Source organism: Thamnophis elegans, chromosome 14 (genome assembly GCF_009769535.1).
Source record: "Thamnophis elegans isolate rThaEle1 chromosome 14, rThaEle1.pri, whole genome shotgun sequence".
Lineage (NCBI taxonomy): Eukaryota > Metazoa > Chordata > Lepidosauria > Squamata > Colubridae > Thamnophis > Thamnophis elegans.
This window is the reverse complement of record NC_045554.1, coordinates 42,351,518-42,379,084: the sequence shown is the minus strand read 5'-3', so window position 1 is coordinate 42,379,084 and position 27,567 is coordinate 42,351,518. Positions and strand designations below refer to the sequence as shown.

General features: G+C 45.8%; 1 protein-coding gene across 2 annotated transcripts in view; it reads left to right on the top strand.

Moving 5' to 3' along the window:
- ZNF423 (zinc finger protein 423) overlaps nt 1-27,567 on the top strand; it is a 316,344-nt gene that overhangs the window by 73,520 nt on the left and 215,257 nt on the right. For both annotated transcript variants that reach the window (XM_032231464.1, XM_032231463.1), the window contains exon 3: nt 2,237-2,437. In XM_032231464.1, the coding sequence (XP_032087355.1) occupies nt 2,237-2,437 (201 nt within the window). The remainder of the gene's footprint in view (nt 1-2,236; nt 2,438-27,567) is intronic.

The following is a 27,567-nucleotide window of genomic DNA, read 5'->3' as shown; positions in this document are numbered from 1 at the left end:
CTAGGTAACGTCATCAGTGCTAGTAAGGAGTGGCATTTGCTCTCAGTTTACATTCCAGTGGCTTGCCCTGGGAGTGATCTTAGAGGTTCTTTGGTTGGGCTGTTTGACTTCTTCTAAACAAAGAACCTCCAAACACCACCTTAAAGATAAGTCACTAGAATATAAATTTGGAATAAATCCCATTCCTTACTAGCACTGATGATATCACTTGGTTTGGGTCATGGAATGTCTTCAAGAAAACAAGCAAACTCAGAGAGCATCAAAGACCTCAAGAGTTTCCTCCTCCTCCATTGAACCCCTGATCTGCTTTCTTTAATTTGTCTGAAGTCACAAAGCAGACTGCGAAACGACACACAAGGTTTTGATAGTGCCTTCAAAAATCAGACTTTCATTTTCATTTAAAAGCTTCCTATCTGCACGAAGCTTGGTGGCAAGAGATGGGATTTCCTGCCTCTGGAAACTGCACTGTTGATTTAAGCCCGGTGGCATCTTTTGATGCATTAAAAGTCTCTACAAATGATTTTTAATATTTCCCTTTTGGGCGGAAGGGTATTAACATGCTGTGAGACCTGGCAGGGGGCTTTAAATTTTGTTTTGTTTTGTTTTCTAGCTTGACCAGAAAGGGACAATTTGAGAAATTTTTGATTTCTAGTGCTGATATTAAACAACCTCGGTAAAAAGATGTAGTCCTGGGTTTTTGACATTTTCCAGAAATAAGCTGCATTTCTTGGCTGCTCTCCTGTTTTTGAGTGCTCAACAATGCTAATTGTCTTTCCAGTCTCGAGTATGGGAACAATTAGTTCATGTGTTCAATTTTTAATTTTATTAAAGAATGATAAACTGCCAGCTTGCTCATTGATAACTTGGAAATGGTTCCTTAACTTCCTCCTGGGTGCCCTGTGAGTTAAAGACTGTATGCAATTTTTGGCTAATAAAATTACAGGTTTCTTGTCCAGGCTGGGAACATTTCTATGCAGAAGATCTGCTCCTTTCCTTGATATCTGTTGTTTGGCAGAGAGTAAAAGGGAATGAATGAATGAATGAAAGACAAGGCAAAAAGAGAGGAATAGCAGAGAATGAATGAGCATCTCACCATAACATAGGCCTAAGATAGATAGATAGATAGATATAGATGATAGATAGATGATAGATGATAGATAGATAGATAGATAGATAGATAGATAGATAGATAGATAGATAGATAGATTAGGTAGATTAGGTAGATAGATAGATATAGTGGATACGGTAGATCAATAGATATGGTAGGTAGGTAGACAGACAGACAGACAGATAGATACAATAGATAGATATTGTAGATGATAGATAGATAGATGATAGATAGATAGATAGATAGATAGATAGATAGATAGATAGATAGATAGATAGATAGATAGATGATAGATAGATGTAGATACAGACAGAAAGACAGAAAGAAAGAGAAAGGGAGGGAGCGAGGAGGTGTATAAGACAGGAAGCTAGGTTGATAAATAGATGACAGGATGCTGGATAGATCAATTGATAGATCAATCGATCGATCAATATATAAACAGGCAGGCAGGCAGGCAGAGACAGACAAACAGGTATACAGTCAGGCAGACAGACAGAGGCAGGCAGGCAGGCAGTTGGACAGATAGAAAAATAAGTTGATAGATAGGTGGATAGAGTGAAATATCTTGCCAGGTTGAATTTGAGTTTGTCATGGGGACTAGAGGTTTACTCTTCTGAACTTTCGGACTGATGCTGGAGCCCATCTTCAGTGAACTTTGGGGCTCCAGCATGAATCATTCGTGAACTATCTTCCTTTCTTCCAACTCTATGTTTGTTCTCCGTATGTTCAAGGAGTTGTACATAGATCAGCCCCTAATTTTATCCCTTTCTGCAACAGCCCTTTGGGTTCAACAAGAGCGGCCTGGCCCAAAGCCACCCTGTGAGCTTTCATGGTTGTTGGTGGATCTGAACCAAGTCAACATCTGAACTGGTGCCCTATACAGTGACCAACAGCCACCACACGGTCTCCTCTCTGACTATTATCCCTCCCAACTAGCATTTACTTATCTGGTTGTGGCCTCCACTATATGGAATTGCCCTAACCAATAACCATTTTCATTGGACCTTCAACTCCGGTGAAATCAACAGGACTTCGCTTTCAAGTCACTCGGTTTCCCTCTTTTCTTTGGAAACGTGGAGCGATCGAAACGTAAAAGTGACTTTCCTTTTTTTTTGTTGTTGTTGGCAGGAGGTTTCGGAAGAGAGCTGGAGAATGATAAAAGAGAGATCCGGGCGTTGGAGGAGCGGAACAGCATTACCAGCCAGGAAGAACGGAACGAGGAAGATGAAGATATGGAGGACGAATCAATTTACACCTGCGATAACTGCCAGCAGGACTTCGACTCTTTGGCAGACCTGACCGAACACCGAGCTCACAGCTGTCCAGGAGGTAATGTTAAACTCGCTTTACAAATCTGACAGGTGGTTAGCTGAGTAATTGGACATAGCAACAGCTTGAGGCCTCTAGTGAGATTAAAGAATTAATAATGTAATTTTACTGTTAATGTAATTCTGTGGTGGTGCCTTGGGTAGGTTTTGTTCACTTCTCTTCAATAAAATTAAAATTAAGGAAGCAACTTAGCTTTTCCAGTTGCAGATCTGACGGTAATAAGTTGAGATGATGATTATTATTATTGGTTTTTTTTTTAAGGCAGGCAACCAGCGATAGAGGGGATTGCTTGAGCATTTTTATACCCAATCCAGCTTTGATAGTTGTTGTTTTTTTGGAGCAAAGTCTCCCAAATTTTCTCTCTTCTTTGTCATGATTTTGCAATTCTCATGCTGACCAGGAAATGCTAAAACCAGGACCAAGGACCCTCCTGTAGAGAATAGGCACTCAACTCTTGATCTTGAGGATTTGTCAAGCTCTGGGGAAATCGAGAGAGTCAGGCAGTTCAAGGGAGTATACAGATTTATTGCAAGCTTGAGCGTTCTACAAGAATCTGGCCAACTGACCATTAAGGGAAATGAGCGGGAGATAAGAGAGGCATTCAAAGTGGGCTGGGCTTAGATCTCTTGCGAAGGGACTCATGACTTATGACACATTTGACTCCTCCCTCAGGCTCAACCTGGCCATCTCCATCAGGTTCATCCTGAATTCAGCCTGCATTTTTCCTGCAGTCGTCCAGCGCAGCCTCGGCCACCAGAACTAGAATGGAGTCAAGCCTGTTTAAATGCATTGTTGGTTCTAAGGGATTTAAGGAGGCATCTAGAAAAAAGGTTTATGACATCTTCCTCCTTCTAAAGTAGATCCTCCCATCATTTGGGAGGAGGAGCCGAGGTGGCGCAGTGGTTAAATGCAGCACTGCAGGCTACTTCAGCTGACTGCAGTTCTGCAGTTTGGCTGTTCAAATCTCATCGGCTCAGGGTTGACTCAGCCTTCCATCCTTCCGAGGTGGGTAAAATGAGGATCCGGATTGTTGGGGGCAATATGCTGACTCTGTAAACCGCTTAGAGAGGGCTGAAAGCCCTATGAAGCGGTATATGTCTAATTGCTATTGCTATTTGTAATATGGTTTTTATAAGGTACAACTTCTGATATAGAGAAAAATGTAAACTTCTAGCCAAGGTCAGGAATCCTGTAGGAGAGGACCAGGCTGAATTAAAGAGAGGGGTTAAACGCATTATAAGTCATGAGTCCCTTCGCACCCACAAGATATCTAAGCCCAACTTGCCTTGAATGCTTCTCTTATCTCACATGTATTTCCCTTGCCCATTAGTTGGTCAGATTCTTGTAGAGAACTTAAGCTTGCAATAAATCTTTATACTTATTTGAACTGCCTGAATCTCCTGATTTCCCGGGCACGTGACACATTACATGCTCACAGCCAAGAGAAAGCTTTAAGAAAGTAATCAGATATCCATGGTGCTGGAGAATAATCTTATAGTACCTATCTGTCAGGTGAAGGCAACCAGAATCACTCGTGAACAATTCCAAACAGAAGCTTTATTGCTACTCAGCTATGTTACAAGAATCTCACCAGACTTTCTCTTGGAAATACCCTGCTTTCCCGAAAATAAGACCTCCCCAGATAATAAGCCCAATCAGGCTTTTGATCACATGCACTAGAATAAGCCCTCCCTGCAAAATAAGCCCTCCCTTGAAATATTACAACACAGCAGCAGCCATGAGGTGACCATGCTCGCTGCCTCCTGCACCTCAAAAATAATAAGACCTCCCTGAAAATAAAGCCAAGTGCTTATTTCGGGGGTCAAAAGAAAATAAGACCCTGCCTTATTTTAGGAGAAACACAATAGTCATATAAGGCTTGAAGAATTGGTTCACCGTCAAATGCGCGCTGGACAAAAGCGTGCCGACGAAACTGTGGGAAAAAAATCACGAGTTCGAAATCGCGCCGACAAATGAGCGCAGAAGCGTGCCGACAACAGCGCGCTGACAGAAGCACACTCTACACCTAATCCTAAAGGTAACCCTAAACCTAACTCTAACCCTGAACCTAACCCTGAATCTAACCCTGAATCTAACCCTAACCCTAACCCTTACCTTAACCGTAATTGCGCTTCTGTTGCCGCTCTTTTGTCGGCGCGCCTTTGTGGGTGCACTGTCGATGTCGCGTTTTTATCGCCGCGGTTTTGTTGGCGTGCTGTTGTTGGGCGCGCATTTGTCAGGTCACGGAAGAATTCTGGGGTAGATCTTGCACCCTAAAAACTTAAACTCACCTCCCTCCAGTCTAGTTTCCAACGGGGTTCACCTTTATGTTCCATTCCTGCGTGGGGTGAGAATGCAGAGCCGTTGAGTTTGCTTGGTGAGTCATTGTCCCCTTTCTTGTTTTTGAAGAACTTTGGGATCTTGTGCGGGAGAGCAAATCAATAAGTTATATATTCAGGTTAATCATGTTGCAACTGCAGCTAATATAATATAAAACTAATGACTTCCGTAGGGATGCCAGGTCTAGTTGACCCTGCAGTTTGGGATCAGGGTAGGATTGTAGGCGATGACTTCAAAGCCAAGGATGGACCATGTCTTTCGGTTGCAGTCCCTTAGAAATTCATTAGAGTGTACGGAAGTTGCAGTGTGGTGTGGGATGTTATCCTTCTGCCTGGGCATGAAGTTAATCGCCATTTTCACCTGCTCTTTGTGGCTCAGTATATTTCAGGGCAAAATCAAAAACGTTGAGGTCTTCATTCCCCTTTCGTTGATTCTGTTTCATTTCTGTTAGCAATAGCAGTTAGACTTATATACTGCTTCATAGGGCTTTCAGCCCTCTCTAAGCGGTTTACAGAGTCAGCATATTGCCCCCAACAACAATCCGGGTCCTCATTTTACCCACCTCGGAAGGATGGAAGGCTGAGTCAACCCTGAGCCGATGAGATTTGAACAGCCGAACTGCAGAACTGCAGTCAGCTGAAGTAGCCTGCAGTGCTGCATTTAACCACTGCGCCACCTCGGCTCTTTAATAATATCTCTGATACCCAGAACCAATTGGCTGGATACAGTGGTGGGTTTCAAAAATTTTTGGAACCTCTTCTGTAGGTGTGGCCTGCTTTCCGGGTCCACTGGTGGAACCTCTTCTAACCGGTTCGGTAGATTTGACGTACTGGTTCTACCGAATAGGTGCGAACTGGTAGGAACCCACCTCTGGCTGGATGGCTTACTTTTAATTTTATGAGCTTTAAACATATCAACCCCTTAAATGGGGAGGCGTAGCTTTAGAGAAGGGACCTGAAACAGGGTAGGAAGAAGATCTTTGTCGTTGACATGTTCATCCTCAGAAAAGGACTTGAGATCTCGTGCTGGGTAATTGGAGCATCTGCAGATGTAGCCCGAGGGAAGGCAAGTTTTGTGGGACTTGATTCTAGAGGGACGTGTCCACTACCACGTTCTAAATGATAGGTTGAAAGGGAGCAAAATTGATCAAAAACTTAAGCTATGATCATATTGAACATATTGAGGTAAAGCATTCTGATCTAAAAATTCTCTTTGATGCAGGTCTGCCCTACATAATGATTAAAAAGTGGGAGAAGTCCATTCCGTTCCCAATTTTCTACTAGCCAAATGGAACAGCTAAAATATTTCTTGAACAAATTATTCCCTCTCTTCTCCTGTCTCCTCTCTCCTCTCTCTCCTCTCCCCTCTTGCCTCCCTTCTTCTCTCTCTCTTCTGCCAATTACCTCCCGAAGACCGATTAGATCCCACAGACTAGGTCTCCTCCGAATTCCATCTGCCGGCCAATGTCGGCTGGCAACTCCACGGGGGAGGGCCTTTTCTGTGGCTGCTCCGGCCCTCTGGAACGATCTCCCCGTCGAGATCCGGACCCTTACCACCCTTCTGGCTTTCCGCAAAGCTACTAAGACCTGGTTGTTCCGGCAGGCCTGGGCCTGTTGAATCTTCCAGCCCCATCCGAGATATGAATGTTGCCGTATTTTTAAATTGTTTGTCTTTTTACTTTTATTTTGTACCCCCCCTTCCCCCCAGATTGTTAGCCTCCCTGAGTCTCTCAGGAATAGGGCGGCATACAAATTAAATAAAACTAAACCTAAACCTAAACCTTCTCCTCTCCTCTCTCTACTCCCCTCCCTTCTGCTTTCCCTCCTCCCTCTCTCTTCACCTCTCTTCTCCCTCTCTCTCCACCTTTCCCCCTCCCCTTTCCTTCCTTCTCCCTCTCTTCCCTTCTCTTCTCCCTTCTCTTCTCCCTGTACCCTCCCCTCCCTTCTCCTCTTCCAATGCTAATTCTGTATATGTTGCTTAATGCTAGATAGTGTTTCATGCCTTTGGCACATGCCAGTTAAAAATAGGAGCTGTTTTATATGTTTTCCTCCAGGGATGGGTGGTGGGGTGGTGAAGGGGGGGACAGGTATGGAGTCCTTTTAATTCCTAAAGTGCAGAAGAATTCATGCGCTCTTGACTGGATAGTATTTCTTGCGTCCCTTCTTCCTTCCATATCTTTTATTTCTCACCCAGAGGGAGAAGGTGGCAACTCATAAATTTCTTGCCTCTCTGGTTTCTGAGTCTTGACAGTGGAAGATCTGTGACACATTAGCACATCAATGAACTGGATGCTATGAGGTTACAAGAGGGGTCCCCGAGCATTTCATGAGATCGTCTTCTGTTGCCGTGCAACTTACAGGTTGCCTATTTCAAACCAAGTTAGCAGTAGGAAAGGGTAAAGAGGATGGCCATTTCCAAAGACCTGCATGCTGAATTACAGGTATTTTTTTATTGTTGCTATTGTTTGTTGTAATCCATTGCATTGCACAGGTATGTTTTTAAATTACAGTAAGTGTGTTGGTAGGGGGGAACGTGGTGGCTCAGTGCCTAAGACGCTGAGCTTGCCGATCAGAAAGGTTGGCAGTTCGAATCCCTAGCGCCGCTTAATGGAGTGAGCTCCCGTTACTTGTCCCAGCTTCTGTCAATCTAGCAGTTTGAAAGCACGTAAAAAATGCAAGTAGAAAAATAGGAACCACCTTTGGTGGGAAGGGAACAGTGCTCCGTGACACCTTCGGCGTTTAGTCATGCCGGCCACAGGACCACAGAGACACGTCTTCGGACAGCACTGGCTCTTCAGCTTTGAAACGGAGATGAGCACCTCCCACTAGAGTTGGGAACGACTAGCACACATGTGCGAGCGGAATCTACTTTATTGTGTGTTGTAACTTATTGCATTGCATAGGTATGTTTAATTATAGTAAGCATGTTGGTGCTGTGTTAAATCTTCCTCCTTGTTCTTTTCTGCACGATTCTCGCTCTTATGATTTTCGGGCTCTCATCGGGGACCCCAAAATCATTAGAACTTGATTTTAGAGGTCCCATGAAAGCATGGAAAGCCCCCAGATTGGATTATCACAAACCGTTGCAAAGAACCTCTGAACATTAGATTTGTGTCTGTGATTGCTGATCAGGGCAAAGTTAGATGAAGATATTCTCCCCTCAACCCCTATTCATCCCAACCAACCACCCCATGGGAAAGGTTAGGGGCTGAAAAATTGACCCGGCGAGATCCAAGATGGAGAGGAAATTTGAAACCCGGTTTTGCATCCCCATTTCCACCCCACTGCAGGGGAAGGATACTGCAAAATCCCCATTCCCACCCCGCAACACATTCATGGTTGGCCTTCGCTTCCATTAAATGTCTAAGTTGTGAAGCCTCTTCCAGTTGGCATCCTCAAGGGTGGTGTGCTCTCTGAGCTTGGATGTTTTCTCACAGATGTTTCATTACCCAACTGGGTAACATCATCAATGCTAGAAGGGAATTGGGGTTTGCACGGAGGAGGAGGAGGAGGAGGAGGAGGAGGAGGAGGAGGAGGAGGAGGAGGAGGAGGAGGAGGATGATCACTGTGGAGTCCTTGCTGCTCTCTGAGCTTGGATGTTTTCTCCCAGATGTTTCATGACCCAACTAGGTAACATCATCAATGCTAGAAGGGAATTGGGTTTGCACAGAGGAGGAGGTGGAGGAGGAGGAGGAGGAGGAGGAGGAGGAGGGTCACTGTGGAGTCCTTGCTGCTCTCTGAGCTTGGATGTTTTCTTGCAGATGTTTCATTACCCAACTGGGTAACATCATCAATGCTAGAAGGGAATTGGGGTTTGCACGGAGGAGGAGGAGGAGGAGGAGGAGGAGGAGGAGGAGGAGGGGGAGGAGGAGGATCACTGTGGAGTCCTTGGTGCTCTCTGAGCTTGGATGTTTTCTCACAGATGTTTCATGACCCAACTAGGTAACATCATCAAAGCTAGAAGGGAATTGGGTTTGCAGAGAGGAGGAAGAGGATGATGATGGTGATGATAACTGTCGAGTCCTTGGTGATCTCTGAGCTTAGTTGTTTTCTCGTAGATGTTTCATGACCCAAACTAGATAACATCATCAGTGTAGCAGAGAGGGGATTTGCAGAGAGGAGGAGAAGGAGGAGGAGGACAACGACGACTGTGTAGTCCTTGGTGCTCTCTGAACTCGCTTGCTTTCTTGCAGATGTTTCACTACCCAACAAGGAAACATCATCAGTGCTAGGAGGCAATGGGATTTGCTCAGAAAGCACCACATTGTGAACCACAAATATTCTCTCCCATCATTGTCCTCCAATGCTCCAGGATTGCAGTCCCCAAATCCCCAAACCTGAAGGTTCGGGAGAGATATCTCTGAGCTACCAGACTTTGGCCCTCACCCTACTGAGTGTCCTGGGCCCCCCCCCAAAATAGGCTCTGTGTCATGCGAAGCAACACTTCCTTTGTTTGTCCTTCCCGCCGGGATCTTGCGTTGCGCCAAACGCACTGAAGCAGATCTCTGTTCCTGCATGTCTCTCTGGAGCATGTTCCCCGGTGGATTGTGCCCTGAGTTTAGACAGCTGCAGCTGTAATGACCTTTTGGCTCTCCTTTATTTTCCTTTGTCTGGGAAAGGGTGTGTGTGAGAGAGGTTTTTCTCTGACGGAACCAAGTGCATTTCCTATTCGGTTGGCGGATGTGCTGGCTGGGGTTGTGGGCTCCGATTTATTTTATTTTATTTTTAATACAATGTGGAACTCCACCAGGGGTGGGTTTCAACCGGTTCGCAGCGGTCCCTGCGAACCGGTTGGTTGCCAAACCCGAAAGTAAGTAACTTCCGGGAACGGCGAAGGGCGCGCCCGCCCACCCGCGGTCCTTACCCGGTTTTGACGAGTTCTGCACTTCCACGCATGCGCAGGACGCATACAGCGCCTGCGCGATCATCCAGGAGCAGCTGGAGTGTCGCGCAGACGTTAGTACGCATGCGTGCACTGTGCGTGTGCACGAGGATGCCGCCGGCCCTGTTCCAACCGAACCGGTTGGAACGGGGTGAGAAACCCACCCCTGAACTCCACCCCATCCATGGGGCAGGGAAGTCATTTTTGCCTTGCCCATCCCACACAGCCAGGGCCAGTCCATTTCATACCCTTGTAACCCAGGAAAAAGCCGCAGGAAGTTTCACTGAGGGTGCACAGAAGATAGCAATAGCAATAGCAATAGCAGTTAGACTTACATACCGCTTCATAGGGCTTTCAGCCCTCTCTAAGCGGTTTACAGAGTCAGCATATTGCCCCCAACAACAATCCGGGTCCTCATTTCACCCACCTCGGAAGGATGGAAGGCTGAGTCAACCCTGAGCCGGTGAGATTTGAACAGCCGAACTAGCAGTCAGCTGAAGTAGCCTGCAGTACAGCACTCTAACCGCTGCACCACCTCGGCTCCTCAAGATGCTCATGGATGTTGAGCCAATGCGAAAGGATGTTTCTCCAAGCGCTCTTCTCCCCATTGTTTTGGTCAGTGCTTCTCAACCTCTGAGTAGATCACAGGTAAACAGAGTTGGAAGGGACCTTGCAGGTCATCTAGTCCAACCCCTCGCCCAAACAGCAGACCCTACAAACCAGGGATGGGAAACCTTTTCAGCACTGAGTGCCAAAAAGGGATGTCTGGGCCGTGAAGAGGAAGAGGAGCTGCCCAGGGGGAGGATGAGTGCACCAGAAAAAGAACTTCCGATTACCGGCGTTTATGCTCATGTGCCTATCAGCTGGTTCACGCCAGAAAATGGAAGATCAGCTCTTCCGGTTTCTGGCACTGCCAAATGCACAAACGCTAGCTGATCGTTGAGGCCCAGGAGACATGGCTCCACGTGCCACTTCGGGCATACATGCCAAATGCCCCTACACCATTTCTGACAAATGGCAGTCCATTCTCTTCTTGAAAGCCTCCAGTGATGAAGCTCCCATAACTTCTGAAGGCAACTTCTGTTCCATGGGTTGACTGTTCTCACTGTCAGAAAATTTCTCCTTATTTCTAGGTTGAATCTCTCCTTGGTCAGTTTCTATCCATAATTCCTTGTCTGGCCTTCGGGTTCCTTGGGGAATAGCTTGACCCCCTCCTCTCTGTGGCAGCCCCTCAAATATTGGAAGACTGCTATTGCGTCTCCCCTGGTCCAGTCTCTTCACTAGACCAGCCATGCCCAGTTCCTGCAATCATTCATCGTATGTTTTAGCTTCCAGTCCCCTAATCATCCTGGTTGCTCTTCTCTGCGCTTTTTCTAGACTTTAAGCTAGGTGGACTTCAGAGGTGGGTTCCTACCAGTTTGCACCTATTTTGTAGAACCGGTTCGTCAAATCTACTGAACCGGTTAGAAGAGGTTCCACCAGTGGACCCGGAAAGCAGGCCACACCTACAGAAGAGGTTCCAAAATTTTTGAAACCCACCACTGGTCCTTGGATATGATTATTCTACACTATCATGCTCCTATTTATAAAACTCAGTGCCTCTGTGAAAGGTAAGGATGACTACTGCGTTTGTGGTGCAATCAGAACATTGCGTGTGTTGAAGTTGTTTTAACGCAAACCAAAGATGCCTTTTAAAAAACAAGTTGACATCCTATTCTTATGCATGCCAGTGCTGTGTGTGAGGTAATTTAAGGTGGTTCTGACAAGTGTCGTTGGCATCTTCACATCCGGTCATATGGGTGGCAAGCCACTCCCATCCGGTCACATGGGCAGCAAGCCACTCCCACAAAGGAGGCCACACCCACAGAGTAGGTTCGAACAATTTCTGAAACCCACCACTGGTGGACTTCAACTCCCAGAATTCCCCAGACCACTTGAGAAGGTTGAGAAACTTTGGTTTAGGGTCTTTTAAAACTTGCAGCAAGCTACAACTGATCACCTCGCTTGAACTACGCTGAGCCGAGAACTTGCTGAGCCAAGCCCTTTCTGTAGTTTGATCTCTCGATGTAAACCGTAAGAGAAATAATAATGAGATTAAATCGCAGAGAGTTAACGGAATTCCAGGAAAGGCTCCATCAAGCCTGATGATTAAGCACTTTAGGCTTGGCGCTCTTTGCAGTCCTGAAAATGGAAAAATAAGGTTATGTTGATTCCGTTTCGATCCCTTTACTGTAAAAGCGAAAGGGTTGCCTTTTAATAGAGTCCTGAAAAAAGGCCAGTCTATGCGGGTGTGGTTTGGGGACATGGTGGCTCAGGGGCTAAGAGACTGAGCTTGTCGATCAGAAAGGTCAGCAGTTTGGCGGTTCGAATCCCTAGCACCGCGTAATATAGTGAGCTCCTGTTACTTGTCTCAACTTCTGCCAACCCAGCAGTTCAAAAGTAGGTAAAAAATGCAAGTAGAAAAATAGGAACCACCTTTGGTGGGAAGGTAACAGCGTTCTGTGCGCTTTTGGTGTTTAGTCATGCCGGCCACATGACCATGGAGACGTCTTCGGACAGCGCTGGCTCTTTGTCTTTGAAACAGAGATGAGCACCGCCCCCCTAGAGTTGGGAACGACTAGCACATATTGTGCGAGGGAAACCTTTACCATTACTTTTACCTAAGGTTCAATACTGAATTGGTGCCAGATAAGGAATTCAAGAGGAGTTGGGCTTAGATTGTTTGTGGGAATGTAAGGAGTCTAGGCTGATGACTTGTTTAACTCCCTCTCCCCTGGCTCTGCCTGCTCTTCTCCTGCAGATAGTCGACATGCAATCCTTCCTATTTTCAAAGCATCTGTAAATAGCACATAAATCCTGGGGACTAGGCATAAGTCACAGCCAAGGGTCAGAAGGTTCAAATGTCCACAGGAGCAATCTGAGCATGAAAGGATGGAGGAAGAACATGCACCGTTCCTAGTCTTGAAACATTGAAATCAACAACTTTTTAAACTGGAGTTGTGGCATCTTCACAAGTTTGTGTGCATTTCTCTTAGACGGACTGGAAGACTACTTAAGGAACAACGGGCACAACGGGAATTTCTTTCCTGCCCATTCAGGCACTTTTGACCCCTTGACAGTCTCTGCACTGATGTTCTTATGAACCCAAATTTTTCTATAGAATTCAAGTTGGATTTTTAGGAGGCAAGGTCTCTGCTTGTGGGAACTGGTGTTCCTCTAATCTGGAACCTTCTTCTAGTCTTGCAAAAGATTCAGTCACTTCAGAGGTGGGTTCCTACCAGTTTGCACCTATTCGGTAGAACCGATTCGTCAAATCTACCGAACCGGTTAGAAGAGGTCCCACCAGTGGACCCGGAAAGCAGGCCACACCTACAGAAGAGGTTCCAAAATTTTTTGAAACCCACCACTGGTCTTTGGATATGATTATTCTACACTATCATGCTCCTATTTATAAAACTCAGTGCCTCTGTGAAAGGTAAGGATGACTACTGCGTTTGTGGTACAATCAGAACATTGTGTGTGTTGAAGTTGTTTTAACGCAACCAAAGATGCCTTTTAAAAAACAAGTTTACATCCTATTCTTATGCATGCCAGTGCTGGGTGTGAGGTGATTTAAGGTGGTTCGGACAAGTGTCGTCGGCATCTTCATATCCGGTCACATGGGTGGCAAGCCACTCCCATCCGGTCACATGGGTGGCAAGCCACTCCCATCCGGTCACATGGGTGACAAGCCACTTTCATCCTGTCACATGGGTGGCAAGCCACTCCCATCCGGTTACATGGGCGGCAAGCCACTCCCACAAAGGAGGCCACACCCACAGAGTAGGTTCAAACAATTTTTGAAACCCACCACTGTTGTCCGCGCATGCACATATGGGAGGCCCTTTGCATTTTGGGTGCCGGCACACTCCCTTGCCTTCTTGGCACCCAACAACGCAAAGGTTTGCCATCAACTGGACTGGAGGGTGGCCAAGAGATGTAGAAATCTCTTTTTGGCGCCCTCTAGTGGTTTTCTGAGTTTTTTCCTCAGTCAGATCTGGTGACCTTAGGTTTCAGCTCCTTGATTTGTCTCCTTCCAATCTATCCACGGGAAGGGGCTTGATTAAGTGCTGAAATAAGCAGTTAGGAAACCAGAATGTTGATGTTCCCCTGATCTCCTATTTGGGCATGACATCCGGATAAGAATATCAACGGATGCACAGCTTTGAAGTTGCTGAGCATAGCTGCAGTGCGGTTCACCCATTGGGCCTTCAATGGGCGGGGAGGGACAGGCTAGTCAATTTCGACTCTACATATGTCAGTTTCCCCCGTGACTACTGATGGCTCCACTCCCTCCTGCTTCTGCATTTAAATGGCGCCGTTTTCTTTAAAAACTCCAAATATTCATTTAATCAGCCTTTCCCAAAGGAAGCAGCGTGTCATTTTTTCCCTCCCTTTTACCCCAGAAATAGCTTGCGAAATTAAAAGAAATGTGAGTTCCCATCTGCACTTAATCCAGAAGTGCCCATTAAATTAATTCCCTTCCAAAGAAAGGCTGAACAAGTTTCTCTGATATCTGATACCATCAGGGGTGGGCTTCAAAAATTTCAGCAACGGGTCCTCTGCCCGGTTGCTGGGTGGGTGTGGCTACGGTGGGCGTGGCCTAGTCAGCCTCCTGCACCACGGCGGGGTGTGTGCATGCATTTTCGCCTTCCCCAGGCTCCGGAGGCTTTCCTTGAACTTCTGGGAGTGTGAAAACTACCTCCCCTGGGATCTCTAGAACCTCCAGAGGCTGGAAACAGGCGCATTCCCAGCCTTCCGGAACTTCCGGGAGGCCTGTTTTTCCCCCTCCCTGAGCCTCCGTGCTCACCCTACATTTACCTCGTATCCCAAATGGGCCACATTGAGACTCCTGGGAGGAATGAGGCAGGATGGGCGGGGCCAGCCAGGGATGGGATTTGGAGGTTCTCTGAATTGGCCATAATGTTAGCTACAGGTTCTTCCAAAACTGGGCGAACCAGTAGCAGCCCACCCCTGGATACCATCAGCAACAGTTTCCTACAGGGAAATGATGACCACAACCTCTTTTGCCTGTGCTGAGTCTTCTTGATAAATCCTTAGTAGTGTGAAGGGAGCCTCTCCGGGTGCCAGTCTTAGCTGCAAACCAGGATCTAAATCAGGGTTCTCCGAAGAGACCACTATCAACCTCCAAGGGTCTACGGGATTATCCATGAGGTTAATAAATGTCTGGGAGTCAATAGGCAGTTGATAAATGATAGGTGATTGATTGGGATCAATTAATCTTTTGGAGTGTTGGGAAACTGTCAACTAGACTGGAAGGGGAGGTGAAGCTTATATCTCGTGTGATGGCACAAAGACTCTTAAGTTAAGGGGATGCTTGGCATCACCTCCTTTCCATCCCAACTGGCAGTGTCCCAACATTGGATCTCTGTAGAGCAACATGCCAGTACCAAATCCTGAACATGAGGGGACTACTGGTTGGATGGTATCACCCAAGGTTGGATGGGCAGCACCCTTGAGTCGTCTCTATCTGTTGTGTATTTCTCCTGGCCTTGCTTATTAATCTTCCTAGTAGCATTAGTCAAAGTAGTATTTATTACACCACAGTAGCGTAGTGGTTAGAAGGCAATATTGCAGGCTAACTCAGGGCTCACTGCCACGAGTTTGATTCTGACTAGCTCGAGGTTGACCCAGCCTCCCAACCTTTCAAGGTTGGTAAAATGAGGACCCAGATTGTTGAAGGGGTGGGGGAAGACATAGACTCTGTAAACCACTTAAGAGAGGGCTGTGGAGCAGAGGTGGTATTCAGCCAGTTCTGACGGGTTCTGGAGAACTGGTAGCAGAAATTTTGAGTAGTTTGGAGAACTGGCAAACAGGCTGGCCATGCCCCCTGCTGTCTCCCAGCCTCCCAGCTGATCTTCTTTTGTTGCCCTCAACAGAATAACAGAGCTGGAAAGCAGGTTAGTGGGGTGGGTAGGGAATGGGGATTTTGCAGTATTCTTCCCCTGCCACGCCCACAAAGCCACACCCACAAAGCCACGCCCACAAAACCACTAGTAATTTTTTTTGAATCCCGCCACTGCTGTAGAGTGTTATAAAGTCTATTAAACTATTTTCATATCATAAACATTTTGGGGCTGGTGAACAATCGGAACTTTCTCGAAGAGGTTGGTGACCCAGAGACCCAGATCTAAATAGACAAAATAGAAGAGATGAAGAAGCCATTCCATCTTCAGAGGCAGATCACCTCCGCGTGTCATATGTCTCTGGGCTTCCGGTCCCCTTTCTCTGCTTGCGAATTTTTCAGATGCAGCTCGTGGTCGGCCTAATCCGATTGGTGCTTTTCCATAACCCACCACTCGGCTCATATTTCCTCTCTCCACCTGGCGGTTGTCAAAAGGAAGCAGATGAGAATAAATTCTGATGGACTCTTCCCCTTGGCACCGATCAAACCACCCTCCTTCGTTTTCTGTTTTCTTTTTCAATCCCCTTCCAAAAAGAACCTTTCAGACTTTCTGGCTAGGGAATGCGGAAAGCTTGGAGGGTTGTCTGTGTGTGTGGTTTTTTTTTTTTGGTGCTGTTTTGTTTTTGCTGGTTAATTTTTTTTTTTTTTCATTTTTGGTAGTACACATTTCGAACGCTCTTCCCGGAGCCTCATTAAACTTGGCTTGTTTGCAAACACAGCTGGCATGTCTCTCTCACTGTGCTTCAGGCGCAGGGAAACTCAAGCGCCTCCTCCCTCGGCTGCCAGCTGACTTCAGAGGAAAGGAGCCAACACAGCTCGGTTGTCTTCACGTAGCCAGCGCTGGGGCAGCCACCAATCTTGTGGCTTCAGATGTCCCCAAAGTCTTGAGTAACCCGGGGCATGTCCAGATGGCAGGAATTTTTCCAGACTGGAATGCTGTCTCTGGGTCAGGTTGCGATGCCCAGTTGTGTGAGGAGGAGGGGTGAGAGAGCCAATGCTGGACAGCTGCCTGGACTCAGGAGAGAGAGGGGGGAAGGAAAGAAGGAAAAAAGGAAGGAAGGGAGAAGATGGGAGGAAAGAAAGAAAGAAAGAAAGAAAGAAGGAGGGAAGGAAGCAAGGAAATAGTGAAGAAGAGAGGTAGATAAGAATGAAATAAAACAAAAGGAAGGAAAGAAGGAAGGAGATGGGAGGGGTGAGGAAAGAAAAAAGGAAGGAAATAGTGAAGAACAGAGGTAGGTAGGAAGGAAATAAAACAAAAGGAAGGAAGGAGGGAGATGGGAGGGGAGGGAAGGAGGAAAGAAAGAAAGAAGGAAGGAAGGAATGAATGAAAAGAGGTAGGAAGGTGGGAAGGAAGGTAATAGTGAAGAAGAGCAGGAGGTAGGAAGGAAATAAAACAAAAGGAAAGAAAGAAGGAAGGAAGGAGATGGGAGGGAAGGAAGGAAGGAAGGAAGGAAGAAGGAAGGAAGGAAATAGTGAAAAAGAGGGTGGTGGGAAGGAAGGAAATAGTGAAGAAGAGAGGGAGGGAGGGAGGGAGGAAATAAAACAAAAGGAAAAGAAAGAAGGAAGCAAGGGAGGGCAGATTGGTGAAACTGCTGCTGAAATGCATTGTTTTAAATTGGGAATTTGGGGCTCACAGAAAATTGAATGTCCCTCTGTAAACATTAAAATAAAAAAGATGCCTTTTTAATTTTGAGGTGCTAGTTTTCTACATACAGTGATTTCCCTTGTTCCATTTGATGGTATTCAAGCTTCCCTCCCCTCTCCTTCCTTCCTTCCTTCCTTCCTTCCTTCCTTCCTTCCTTCCTTCCTTCCTTCCTTCCTTCCCTCCCTCCCTCTGCTTCCTTCTGTTTGATCTTCCTTTCTTCCCTCCCTTTCTTCCCTATCCTTCTACCTTCCTTCTGATCTTCCTTCCCTCCCTCCCTCCCTTTCCTTCCTTCCTCACTTTCCTTCCTTCGTTCCCTCCCTCCATTCACTCCCTCCCTTCCCTCTGATCTTCCTTCCCTCCCTCCCTCCCTCCCTTTCTTCATTCCTCACTTTCCTTCCCTCCTTCCCCATTTGAAGCAATAGAGACACTTAGAAGCCAAGGCAAAAAAGAGACTGTTCTCCTTGTTATTTCTTTATTTGCTAGACACGTAACTTACCTTCTTTATCTCCAGAAGGCTTCCGGGAGGATTAATTTTATCCTGAGGTAACAACCCTACAACGTTAGGTTAGAGTGAGACGGAGTAAACATCCCATTCGCTAAACTCCATCTTGGAGGTCAACGGACTGCATTCTCTACCTCCCTAACGTTGGATTATTCCTTTAAAAAAAAAATTCCCTTCCATGAATCTATTTCTCATTACGGTTACAAAATCGGTAATTCCCCTTTCCCTTACTTTTTCCTCCCTTCTTTTTGTGTGTGTTTCCAAACTCTCTGCCTGCGATGACTAAAACAGCTGTCTGAATTTCTTTCCCAGTTCTGTGTTAAGAGTTTTCCTTCTCCATCGAAGTTTTATGAATTCCAGACCAACAACTTTGGGCCAATTTTTTCCTGCGCCTGTTCTGGGCTTTCTCATACTAACGCATGTTTGTCTTTCTTGAATGTTATTCGGTCGATTCTTTTTAATTAGTGGATAAACCCACAACCAAAGTCTTCAACACATACACACAAACACACACACACACACAAACACACACACATCTTTTTTGTTCTCAGGTTTCCCCCAAACCTAATAAAATAAATATGGTCAAGGCTTCTAAATAGCTCCTCTGACCTTCTCCTTCTTTATTTAATGTGCCTGCTGGGAATTTGCATTTAATGGGAAGAGCAGAATGAGGGTGTGCATAAATTTGTTTTTGTCTTAACTTTCCAACCCATCCCATTTTCCTGAGCTAAGCCCTTGCCCTAAAACTTCTATATTCCCTGAAGGAGAAATATATACACAATATATACCGTGTAAAATAAGCACTTGGGCTTATTAATTTTCGGGGAGGTCTTATTATTTTTGAGGTGCAGGAGGTGGTGAGCATGGTCCCTTCATAGCTGCTGCTGTGTTGCAATATTTTCAGGGAGGGCTTATTTTGGGGGGAGGGTTTATTTTAGCGCATGTGCTCAAAAGCCCAATTGGACTTATTATCCGGGAAGGTCTTATTTTCAGGGAAACAGAGTATATTGAAAATCCCTTTTATTTTTCTGTAAGGCTATAATAACAGGTTGCGTGGACCAAGGATTTATTATAAGTAGGAAGGGAGAAAGGTGACTCACCTGCACGGAAACACAAATAAGGTTTAGGAGATGTGATCTTATCTGAGTTTGCCTTGACACGTTCTTATTCCCCAGACATTAAAGATCTAAGGAAGTTTGAAGTCAAATTCTGAAGGGCAGAGCTGATCCTGGCATTCTCAGGTTGAACCTCCTGCAACCAGGTGAGATTGGAAGAGGCTGATCTCAGAATTATGGGATCTGGTGTTGGCCAGTGAAAAGTCATAGAAATAGACAGGCCCAACAGTCAATGATCCAGAATGGAAACCTTTCCAGACGTGGAAGTTGGTTGTTGTTGTTGATGATGTGTTGATGATTTGTCCATTCAGTCATGTCCAACTTTTGCTGATTCTATGGGCCAGGTCTCATCTTCCAATCTTGCACCGCTCTTGAGTCGTTCTATGCTATTGGCTGGTGTCATCTTTGATGGTGTCCAATCAACGTGTTCATTGGTGGCCTGGTTTCCTTTGTCCACTAACTCTTCCAAACACAATTGCTTTCCCAATGAATTCCCCTGAGTGACAGGACCAAAATAAGTGGCCAAGATAAGTGAGATTGTGAAGGCTGAGGAAGGTCTACATTTTGGAAAGTAAGGAAGCCTGCAGATGTGATTTTAGGTTCTAACAGTGGAAAATATCTGTAGCTCAGGGTTGACGTGTGAAGTCTTTAGCGCTTTCTGAGTGTGGTTGCTTTCTTGAAGATGTTTCATTACCAAGTTAGACAACATCATCAATGGTCATCATCAACCAGGCTCAGAGAGCACCAAGGACTCCACTTCCTAGGTTCTTCCTAGGTTCTTTGATATTGTAGATCCTGTTCTCCATGTTTGGCTTTAGAAAAATAATCATCCTCAGAATTTCCTGCTAAAAGTGGATGTTTGCATGAAGCCGGATCAGTCTGGCTTCCCGAGTGGAAGTTAGTGCCCCATGGGACGTGACCTTTGAAATACCGGACTTCTAATGTAGGTGTGTCTGCCACATTTCTGCCATCTCAGCTTCTCGGCCTTTTGGCTAAGATCAGTCTGTGCAAAGAGCTTCTTTCGCTTCTCAACACCAGATGTGTTAGCAGAACTCTCTTCTCTGGTAGGCAGAAGTGCTTTGGACTCAAGGCAAAGGCACTGCCATCTATGGGCTGTTGGTTCAGGAGGAATCACAACAGCTCCTAAACTCACCTTTCTTTGGGTTTCCACTGATGTTTGCAGAGCTTTAAGAATATGATCCAGTACAATTCATGCCTGCCTCTATTTTCTTATTTGATTCATATGATTTCTTAATATACATTAAAATCTCTCTCTCACACACTCTCACTCACCCTACCTACCTATCTACCTACCTACCTACACATCCATACATACACATCCATCCATCCATCCATCCATCCATCCATCCATTCCCATCCATCCCCATCCCTCTATCCCTCCATCCACATCCATCTACATCCCTCCATCCCCATCCCTCCATCCCTCCATCCACATCCATCTACATCCCTCCATCCACATCCCTCCATCCCTCCATCCATATCCATCTACATCCCTCCATCCACATCCCTCCATCCACATCCATTCAGCCAGAGGTGATATTTGCCGGTTCTCCAAACTACTCAAAATTTCTGCTACCGGTTCTTCAGAACCTGTCAGAACCTGCTGGATTTCACCCCTGGGTGTGGCCATCTTGACACCACTCCCCCAAACTGCTGGCATGTTTCCTCTTTGCACTGGGTAGACTGGGCCAAAGCAACCCAGGACAGCCCCTTACATTTTTCCAGGCTGGCCCTGCGGGCCGGATCCAACCATATCATGGGCCGGATCTGACCACATTACAGGCCGGATCTGTCTCGTGGGACTTGGGTTTGACACCCTTGGTCTAGGCCCGTGATGTTGAACCTGTGGCACGCAATATGTTAGGGCACGCAATGGCCCTGGCGCCATTTTTGTGGGGTCATTTATGCCATTTCTATATTAACAGCAGCGTTCTCCTTCTTCCTTTAGGCACCACACACTGTACCACATATTTGAACAGTCAGCTGGCTGGCATCCAGATGATGCCCATATGGTGTTTATCTTTGACTTTGATTTCCTTTGGTTGAACGAAGGGTGTTGTATAAGCTCGGGATGGAAGCGGAATGGTGGAGAGTGAGTGGCAGAGGACCAAGGATTACTCTCTTTTGATTCTCCCCGGGGAGAGCTCCGTTGTGTGTAAATTTCTTTCCTGCAAAACACAACAACAAATACAACAACAAAAGCCCACCATTAAAAAGGTTTTACAAAGCCCTCCTTTCTCTTGAACGAGAGTGTTTGTTGCTCGGGATAGAAGGAACCTGTCCAATGCATGTCGGCGTTGTTACAATGCCTGTGCATTTCCTTTTGGTTGGTGAAGTGAGTGGATTTTTCACAAGCTGCGAGACTAGACTATAGGGGAGTGGTGCGGCAAGTTTGCCAATCCTGGACAGTCCTTAAATTTTTATGTTCGCAGTATGCATTTAAAAATATGTAGTCTCTAAGAATTGACAATGACCTGAAGGCACATAATCATCAATATATTTAAATCTTGGCTTGGCGTTTCTTAAACTTGACAACTTTAAGATGGGTGGACTTCAATTGCCAGAATTCTCCAGGCAGCATGGGAATTCTGCAATCCATGCAGAAATGGTCAGTAGGAGTTGAAGTCCAGCCATCTTAAAAGTTGATGAACCTTGTCTTAAGGCGTTCAAGCTAACAAAACCCATTCAGCTAATTAAATGTGAAAACACACAACCCCATACAATGGTTGCTGGAACTGGGTATGTCTAGTTTAAAGAAAAGAAAGACTAGGGGAGACATGATAGCAGTCTTCCAATATCTCAGGGGCTGCCCCAAAGGAGTCAAGCTATTCCCCAAAGCACCTGAGGGCAGGACAAGAAGCAATGGGTGGAAACTAATCAAGGAGAGAAGCAACTTAGAACTGATGAGAAATTTCCTGACAGTCAGAGCAATTCATCAGTGGAACAACTTGCCTCCAGAAGTTGTGAAGGCTCCAACACTGGAAGTTTTAAAGAAGATGTTGGATAGCCATTTGTCTGAAGTGGTGTAGGGTTTCCTGCATAAGCAGGGGGTTGGACTAGAAGACCTCCAAGGTCCCTTCCAACTCTGTTATTCTAAGCTTCCTGAATATGGACTCCAGTTGCTCTCTATTCAATTTTCCTTTCCATTTGTTGCCACCTTATTTGATGCAACTCTTAACATCAACGGGCCAAGCTAAACCCTGCGTTATCTTCAGAAGGGCAACCTCAGTTAGACTTTTGCTTGCCATTTGAATGTCTGCTGCCTGATTTTTTTTTTGTTGATTTGATTTTGGGGACGCTGTTATTTTTCAGCATTTGTGGTCCTTCGCGCACCATCCTGCAACTGTTTCAGAAACTGCTGAAAAATATGCCAGCAAAATATGTCAACAGACTTTCAAAGTGTGTGCAGATTGTTACCTCAACGGGGTTTGACTTGCTGAAAGTTTCTTTCCCATTTTGCACACACAGCAGTCATTTGCGTGATCAGCGAACGAGATATGGTTTTCCAATCCCGTTTTAATTTTATTTGTAGCTTTGGATTGCTGGAGGACTTGGCTTCCCAACTCTGCTGCTTGCTAAATCGGAGTCCCTGGAAATCTGGTAGTGTTTGTTAACTTGCTCCGGGGATCTGCACGCATGAGTTGAAGGAGAAAGCAGGAAGGTCAAAATTGGGGATTTGCTTCTTTGCCCATTTATGCGAATTTGTGCAACATGGGGAAGGGGGGGGGGGGCTACGCGGCCCCTAAACATACTTTTATGGGAAGATATCTGTGGAGATTCTCAGTCATCCAGGCCCTATTTGTCTTTTTTTCCCTTCCAAACGACAACTGGACTGGTTGTTTTTCCTTGAGGAAGAAGAAGAAGAAGAAAAGGTTTCACTCTTCATCCCAGAAACTTCCTTCATTGTGATGAATGGATGAAGCTTCTTGGATGAGCAGTGAAACTACTACTACGTCTTCTTCTTCTTCTTCTTCTTCTTCTTCTTCTTCTTCTTCTTCTTCTTCTTCTTCTTCTTCTTCTTCTTCTTCTTCTTCTTCTTCTCCTCCTCCTCCTCCTCCTCCTCCTCCTCCACATCTTCCTCCTCCTCCACATCTTCTTCCTCCTCCTCCTTCTCCCCTTCCCCTTCTCCTCCTCTTCATCCTCCTTCTTCTCTTCCTCCTCCACCTCCTCCTCCTCCTCCTGGTCCTTCCTCCTCCTCCTCCTTCTCCTTCTCCTTCTCCCCTTCCCCTTCTCCTCCTCTTCATCCTCCTCCTTCTTCTCCTCCTCCTCCTCCTTCTCCCCTTACCCTTCTTCTCCTCTTCATCCTCCTTCTTCTCTTCCTCCTCAACCTCCTCCTCCTCCTCCTCCTGGTCCTTCCTCCCCTCCTCCTCCTCCTCCTCCTTCTCCCCTTCCCCTTCTCCTCCTCTTCATCCTCCTTCTTCTCTTCCTCCTCCACCTCCTCCTCCTCCTCCTGGTCCTTCCTCCCCCTCCTCCTCCTCCTTCTCCTTCTCCCCTTCCCCTTCTCTTCATCCTCCTCCTCCTCCTTCTCCTCCTCCTTCTCCCCTTCCCCTTCTCCTCCTCTTCATCCTCCTTCTTCTCTTCCTCCTCAACCTCCTCCTCCTCCTCTTCCTCCTCCTGGTACTTCTCCTCCTCCTCCTCCTCCTCCTCCTCCTCCTCCGCTTCTGCTTCTTGGAAAAAAGAAAAAAAAGCACCTTTGACACATATTGATGGGAAGATGAAGCACTTTTAATCAGCAGAGAAGGAACGTGCTGATTTGTAACTTTTTTTTTTAAAAAAAATGGCAGTAGTTTCAGGAACCCAGTTTCTGAGGATGGGGTTAGAAAGCAAGATCAGCACCAAGGATCTTAAGCCATGGTTTGTTTATCCATGTTTTTTTTTAAAAAAATACATCACAATTGGCTGAGTTTCACGCTAAGAGAAAAACAACGGTTGGCAAACTGCAATATTTATTCCGTATGCCATCTCCTCTACAAGGACACTGTGGGTGTCTTGGAGTCACACAACGTGTAAAACCTCGATCAATTAAACCAGCCTGTGGGGTAGTCTATTCACTGAAGAAGCATGACATATCCAGGTTTTATCAGAGGGAACTTCTCATAAAAGGATAAAGGTAAATTTCTTCCTCGCAATGCATGCTAGACATTCCTGAGTCTAGGGGGCGGTGCTCATCTCTGTTTCAAAGCCGAAGAGCCAGCACTGTCCGAAGACATCTCCGTGGTCGTGTGGCCAGCATGACTAAACGCCGAAGGCACACAGAACACTGTTCCCTTCCCACCAAAGGTGGTTCCTATTTTTCTACTTGCATTTTTTACATGCTTTCAAACTGCTAGGTTGGCAGAAGCTGGGACAAGTCACGGGAGCTCACTCCGTTACGCGGCGCTAGGGATTCGAACTGCCGATCTGCTGACTTTTCTGATCGACAAGCTCAGTGTCTTAGCCACTGAGCCACCGCGTCCCTCGTGGACTTCTCATACGTACAGGCAATCCTTGACTTAAAACCACAATCGGGCCAAGAATTAGGCAACAGGTTGTTAAATGAGTCACGCCCAATTCTGCAACTTTTTTTTGGGGGGTGGGCACGATTGTTAAGGGAATCACCGGAAGGTGTTAAGTGACACGTGCAGTCATAAAATGAATCCTGCTTCCCTCCATTGCCTTCACTTGGTGGGAGCCAGCTGGGAAGGTTGCAAATGGCGATCACGTGAGCCAAGAACAGTTCAAGGGTTGTAGGTCCATGCTAATTGCCCAGCTCCCAAATTTTGACCTGAGGACATGCAACTGTCATAAGTACATGCCAGTTGCCAAGTGTTAGGGGTATCTCCGTTGGGAGGCAGAAAGTAGTGCAGTGGAATGTACAGCTAGAGAGAAGGAACGTTGCTAGTAGAAGAAACACACGAATAGAGCCCCAGACACTGCTAGTAAAAACAAGTAGCTTTACTACTAATAATTGCTTCACAAGCAGTGATAGTAGATATTTGTCCAAACACAATTCAAAGAACAAACAATTGCTTACAGTCGCAGTTCACGTTCCAGTCATCAAACGAGCAGGTAGTTATTAAGCATAGGACAAGCAAAGAGAGAGAGAGAGTGAGCTTTCCTGACTCCCTCTTATTGTAAAGTTAATTACAGCTGATAAGTACATTCACCCATTTAAAGCAACAGCAACCATTTGTTATTGTATATGAATCTAGATTGCCTACCCAAGACTAGGAGTATACTCCCAACACCAAGCACTCAAATTTTGATCCCATGACCACAGGGATGCTGCATTTCTCCTATATACGCCCCATTTGTCATGCACCTGACTTTTGATTCCATGGCTGTAGGGATGGTTGCAAGAGCCCATATGCCCATCCACCTGATCCTAAGTCACTTTTTTTAGAACGGTCAGTAAACAAATGGTTGTAAGTTGAGGATTACCATATTTTTCGGAGTATAAGACGCACCTTCCCCCCCTAAAAGAGGGTGAAGAATTGGGTGCGTCTTATACACTGACTGTAGCCCCACCCACCCACTAGTCCCAACCCTTTCGCTCTGCCTCCCAACAATTTACCTCCTTGCAGTAAATGGGGAAAATGGGGATTGCAGAGGCTGCAATAGGCTATATAGCATTCCCTGCAGCCTGAAACAGCTGATGATCAGGAAAAACTGAAAGTGAAACGGCAAATTGCTGGTAGGCAGAGGCAGATTTTTTCCCCCTTTGTGCTAATCAGGCTGTTTGCTGTTTGCTGCAAGGAGGCAAGTCAATAACTATAAATGCCTATAGAATGTTCAAGTTATATTATTAGACTTATTTTTTAAAGACTGCTTTATTATTGCTCTAGACAACTTAACAAAGTGAAGAAGCTTTTTAAAATAAATGCTTGATCTGAAGAGGCCCAGTGCTGTTGTATCTTCTTTTAAATAGCAGAGAAGAACTATACTTCCAGAAAGCCACATCAGTTTTAGCAGCATCTGTACAAGTATAGTCTGAAATGTAACACTACAAACAGTGTATATTGTCTGTGCTGTTAGTTGCAAGGAGGAAAATTGCTAGGAAGCAGAGGCAGAATTTCCCCCTTGTTTTCCTCCCCAAAAGCTAGGTGCGTCTTATACTTCAGAGCGTCTTATACTCCGAAAAATACGGTACCTCTATCCATTCTTGCTTTTCTTTTCCATTTTAAAAGTCGTCTTGCAGAGAGTCTGCTTTCTCCCATCCAGCCGATGTTTCAGTGTGGCTCTTGGAAGCTTCCAACATCTGGTGAGATGGTTATTCCCGTTCGGAAAATTCTTAGAGAGAATACCTACGGCGTTTCATAATTCTTGGACCCTTGCTTACACTAACACTGGAGCCTGTGCTGGAGGCTCCTCTCTTTGCTTACGTTATTATCTGGAGTTTACGGACTGCTAAAATTATCCGAGGATGTAAATTTTAGGTCACAGCTATCGTGAAACCTCATTATAAATTGGATAGCAGGATGAAACAGTTCTGAAATCCTTAGGGAAGACATGGCTCTGCGTATCGTTTTGAACCTGGGTTTCCATCAATTCATGAACAAATCTGGAGTTTAAAGGTGCTTTTTCAGGAGGCAATTGGACTCTTTTTTGCTTTCACTTCTCATTCAAGAAACTTCTTCAACTCTTTAACTGGATGGTGGGAGAATGGAAGGATTTATATTCCTTGCAGACAGCTGGTCCTTTGCATCCTTTTAGAGAGTCATTGAGGCCACTTGGAGGTTTATCTGTGTCCTCAGGATCACCTGGGGAGTGCGAATAGGTATGGAGTCTTCCTGGCTGAAGGATGTCTAGGCGTGGCAATTGATGAGGGCCACACATTCTCTGAACTTCCAGAAATGTTGGAGATGGCCACCCCTGCAGGATCCACGATGATGTCCATTTAATGAATGGTGTTTCCCTCTGCTTAATGGCAGGCATCTATGAACTTGAGACAGCACACTTTTTGAAACTACAGGTAGCTCTCGACTTATGACCCCAATTGAGCCCAAACGTTTCTGTTGCTAAGCGAGACATTGGTTAAGTGAGGATCACTCAACCACTGTGGCAAGAAAGGTCTCAAAATGGGCCAAAACTCAGTTAAACAAATGTCTCGCTTAGGAACAGAAATTTTGGGCTCAAATGTGGTCGTATGTCGAGGACTACCTATATAACGTTGACATATATTCTCGCGTGTGGTCACTCCACTCAACGATTTGGGTTGTTTCTTCTGCTTTGCTCTCATAGTCAATTCCTCCAATGGAGAATTCTTAACTTTGATGGGATCTCACCTGTCTCGTTTCTACAGAGATTGTAGAAGTATGGGTCATTTTTTGGTAAATCTTCCAGGATATTTTCTTTCAACCGATCTGGAATAATATCAAACAACCATGGCTCCACAACTTAGTTGCACAATTCTCTCAGAATTAATGAGTTTCTTGTCAAGACCGTGAAATAGGTCCTCTAGCCTGCCCGTTGTGGCTCGTCAGTGGTTAGCGGAACTGGTGGCAGACTCAGATAGTGAGGAGGTTGGGGAGGAACCTGGGCCAGTCCTGGAGCCTGGGGAAGGCTCTGACGAGGGCTCTGCGTCGGAGGAAGAGATGAGGCCAGGACCATGTGACAGTTATCAGCTGCCTTCGGAGTTGGCTATCAGTTGTGCAGAAGAACAGCTGGAGCCTGTTCCCAATG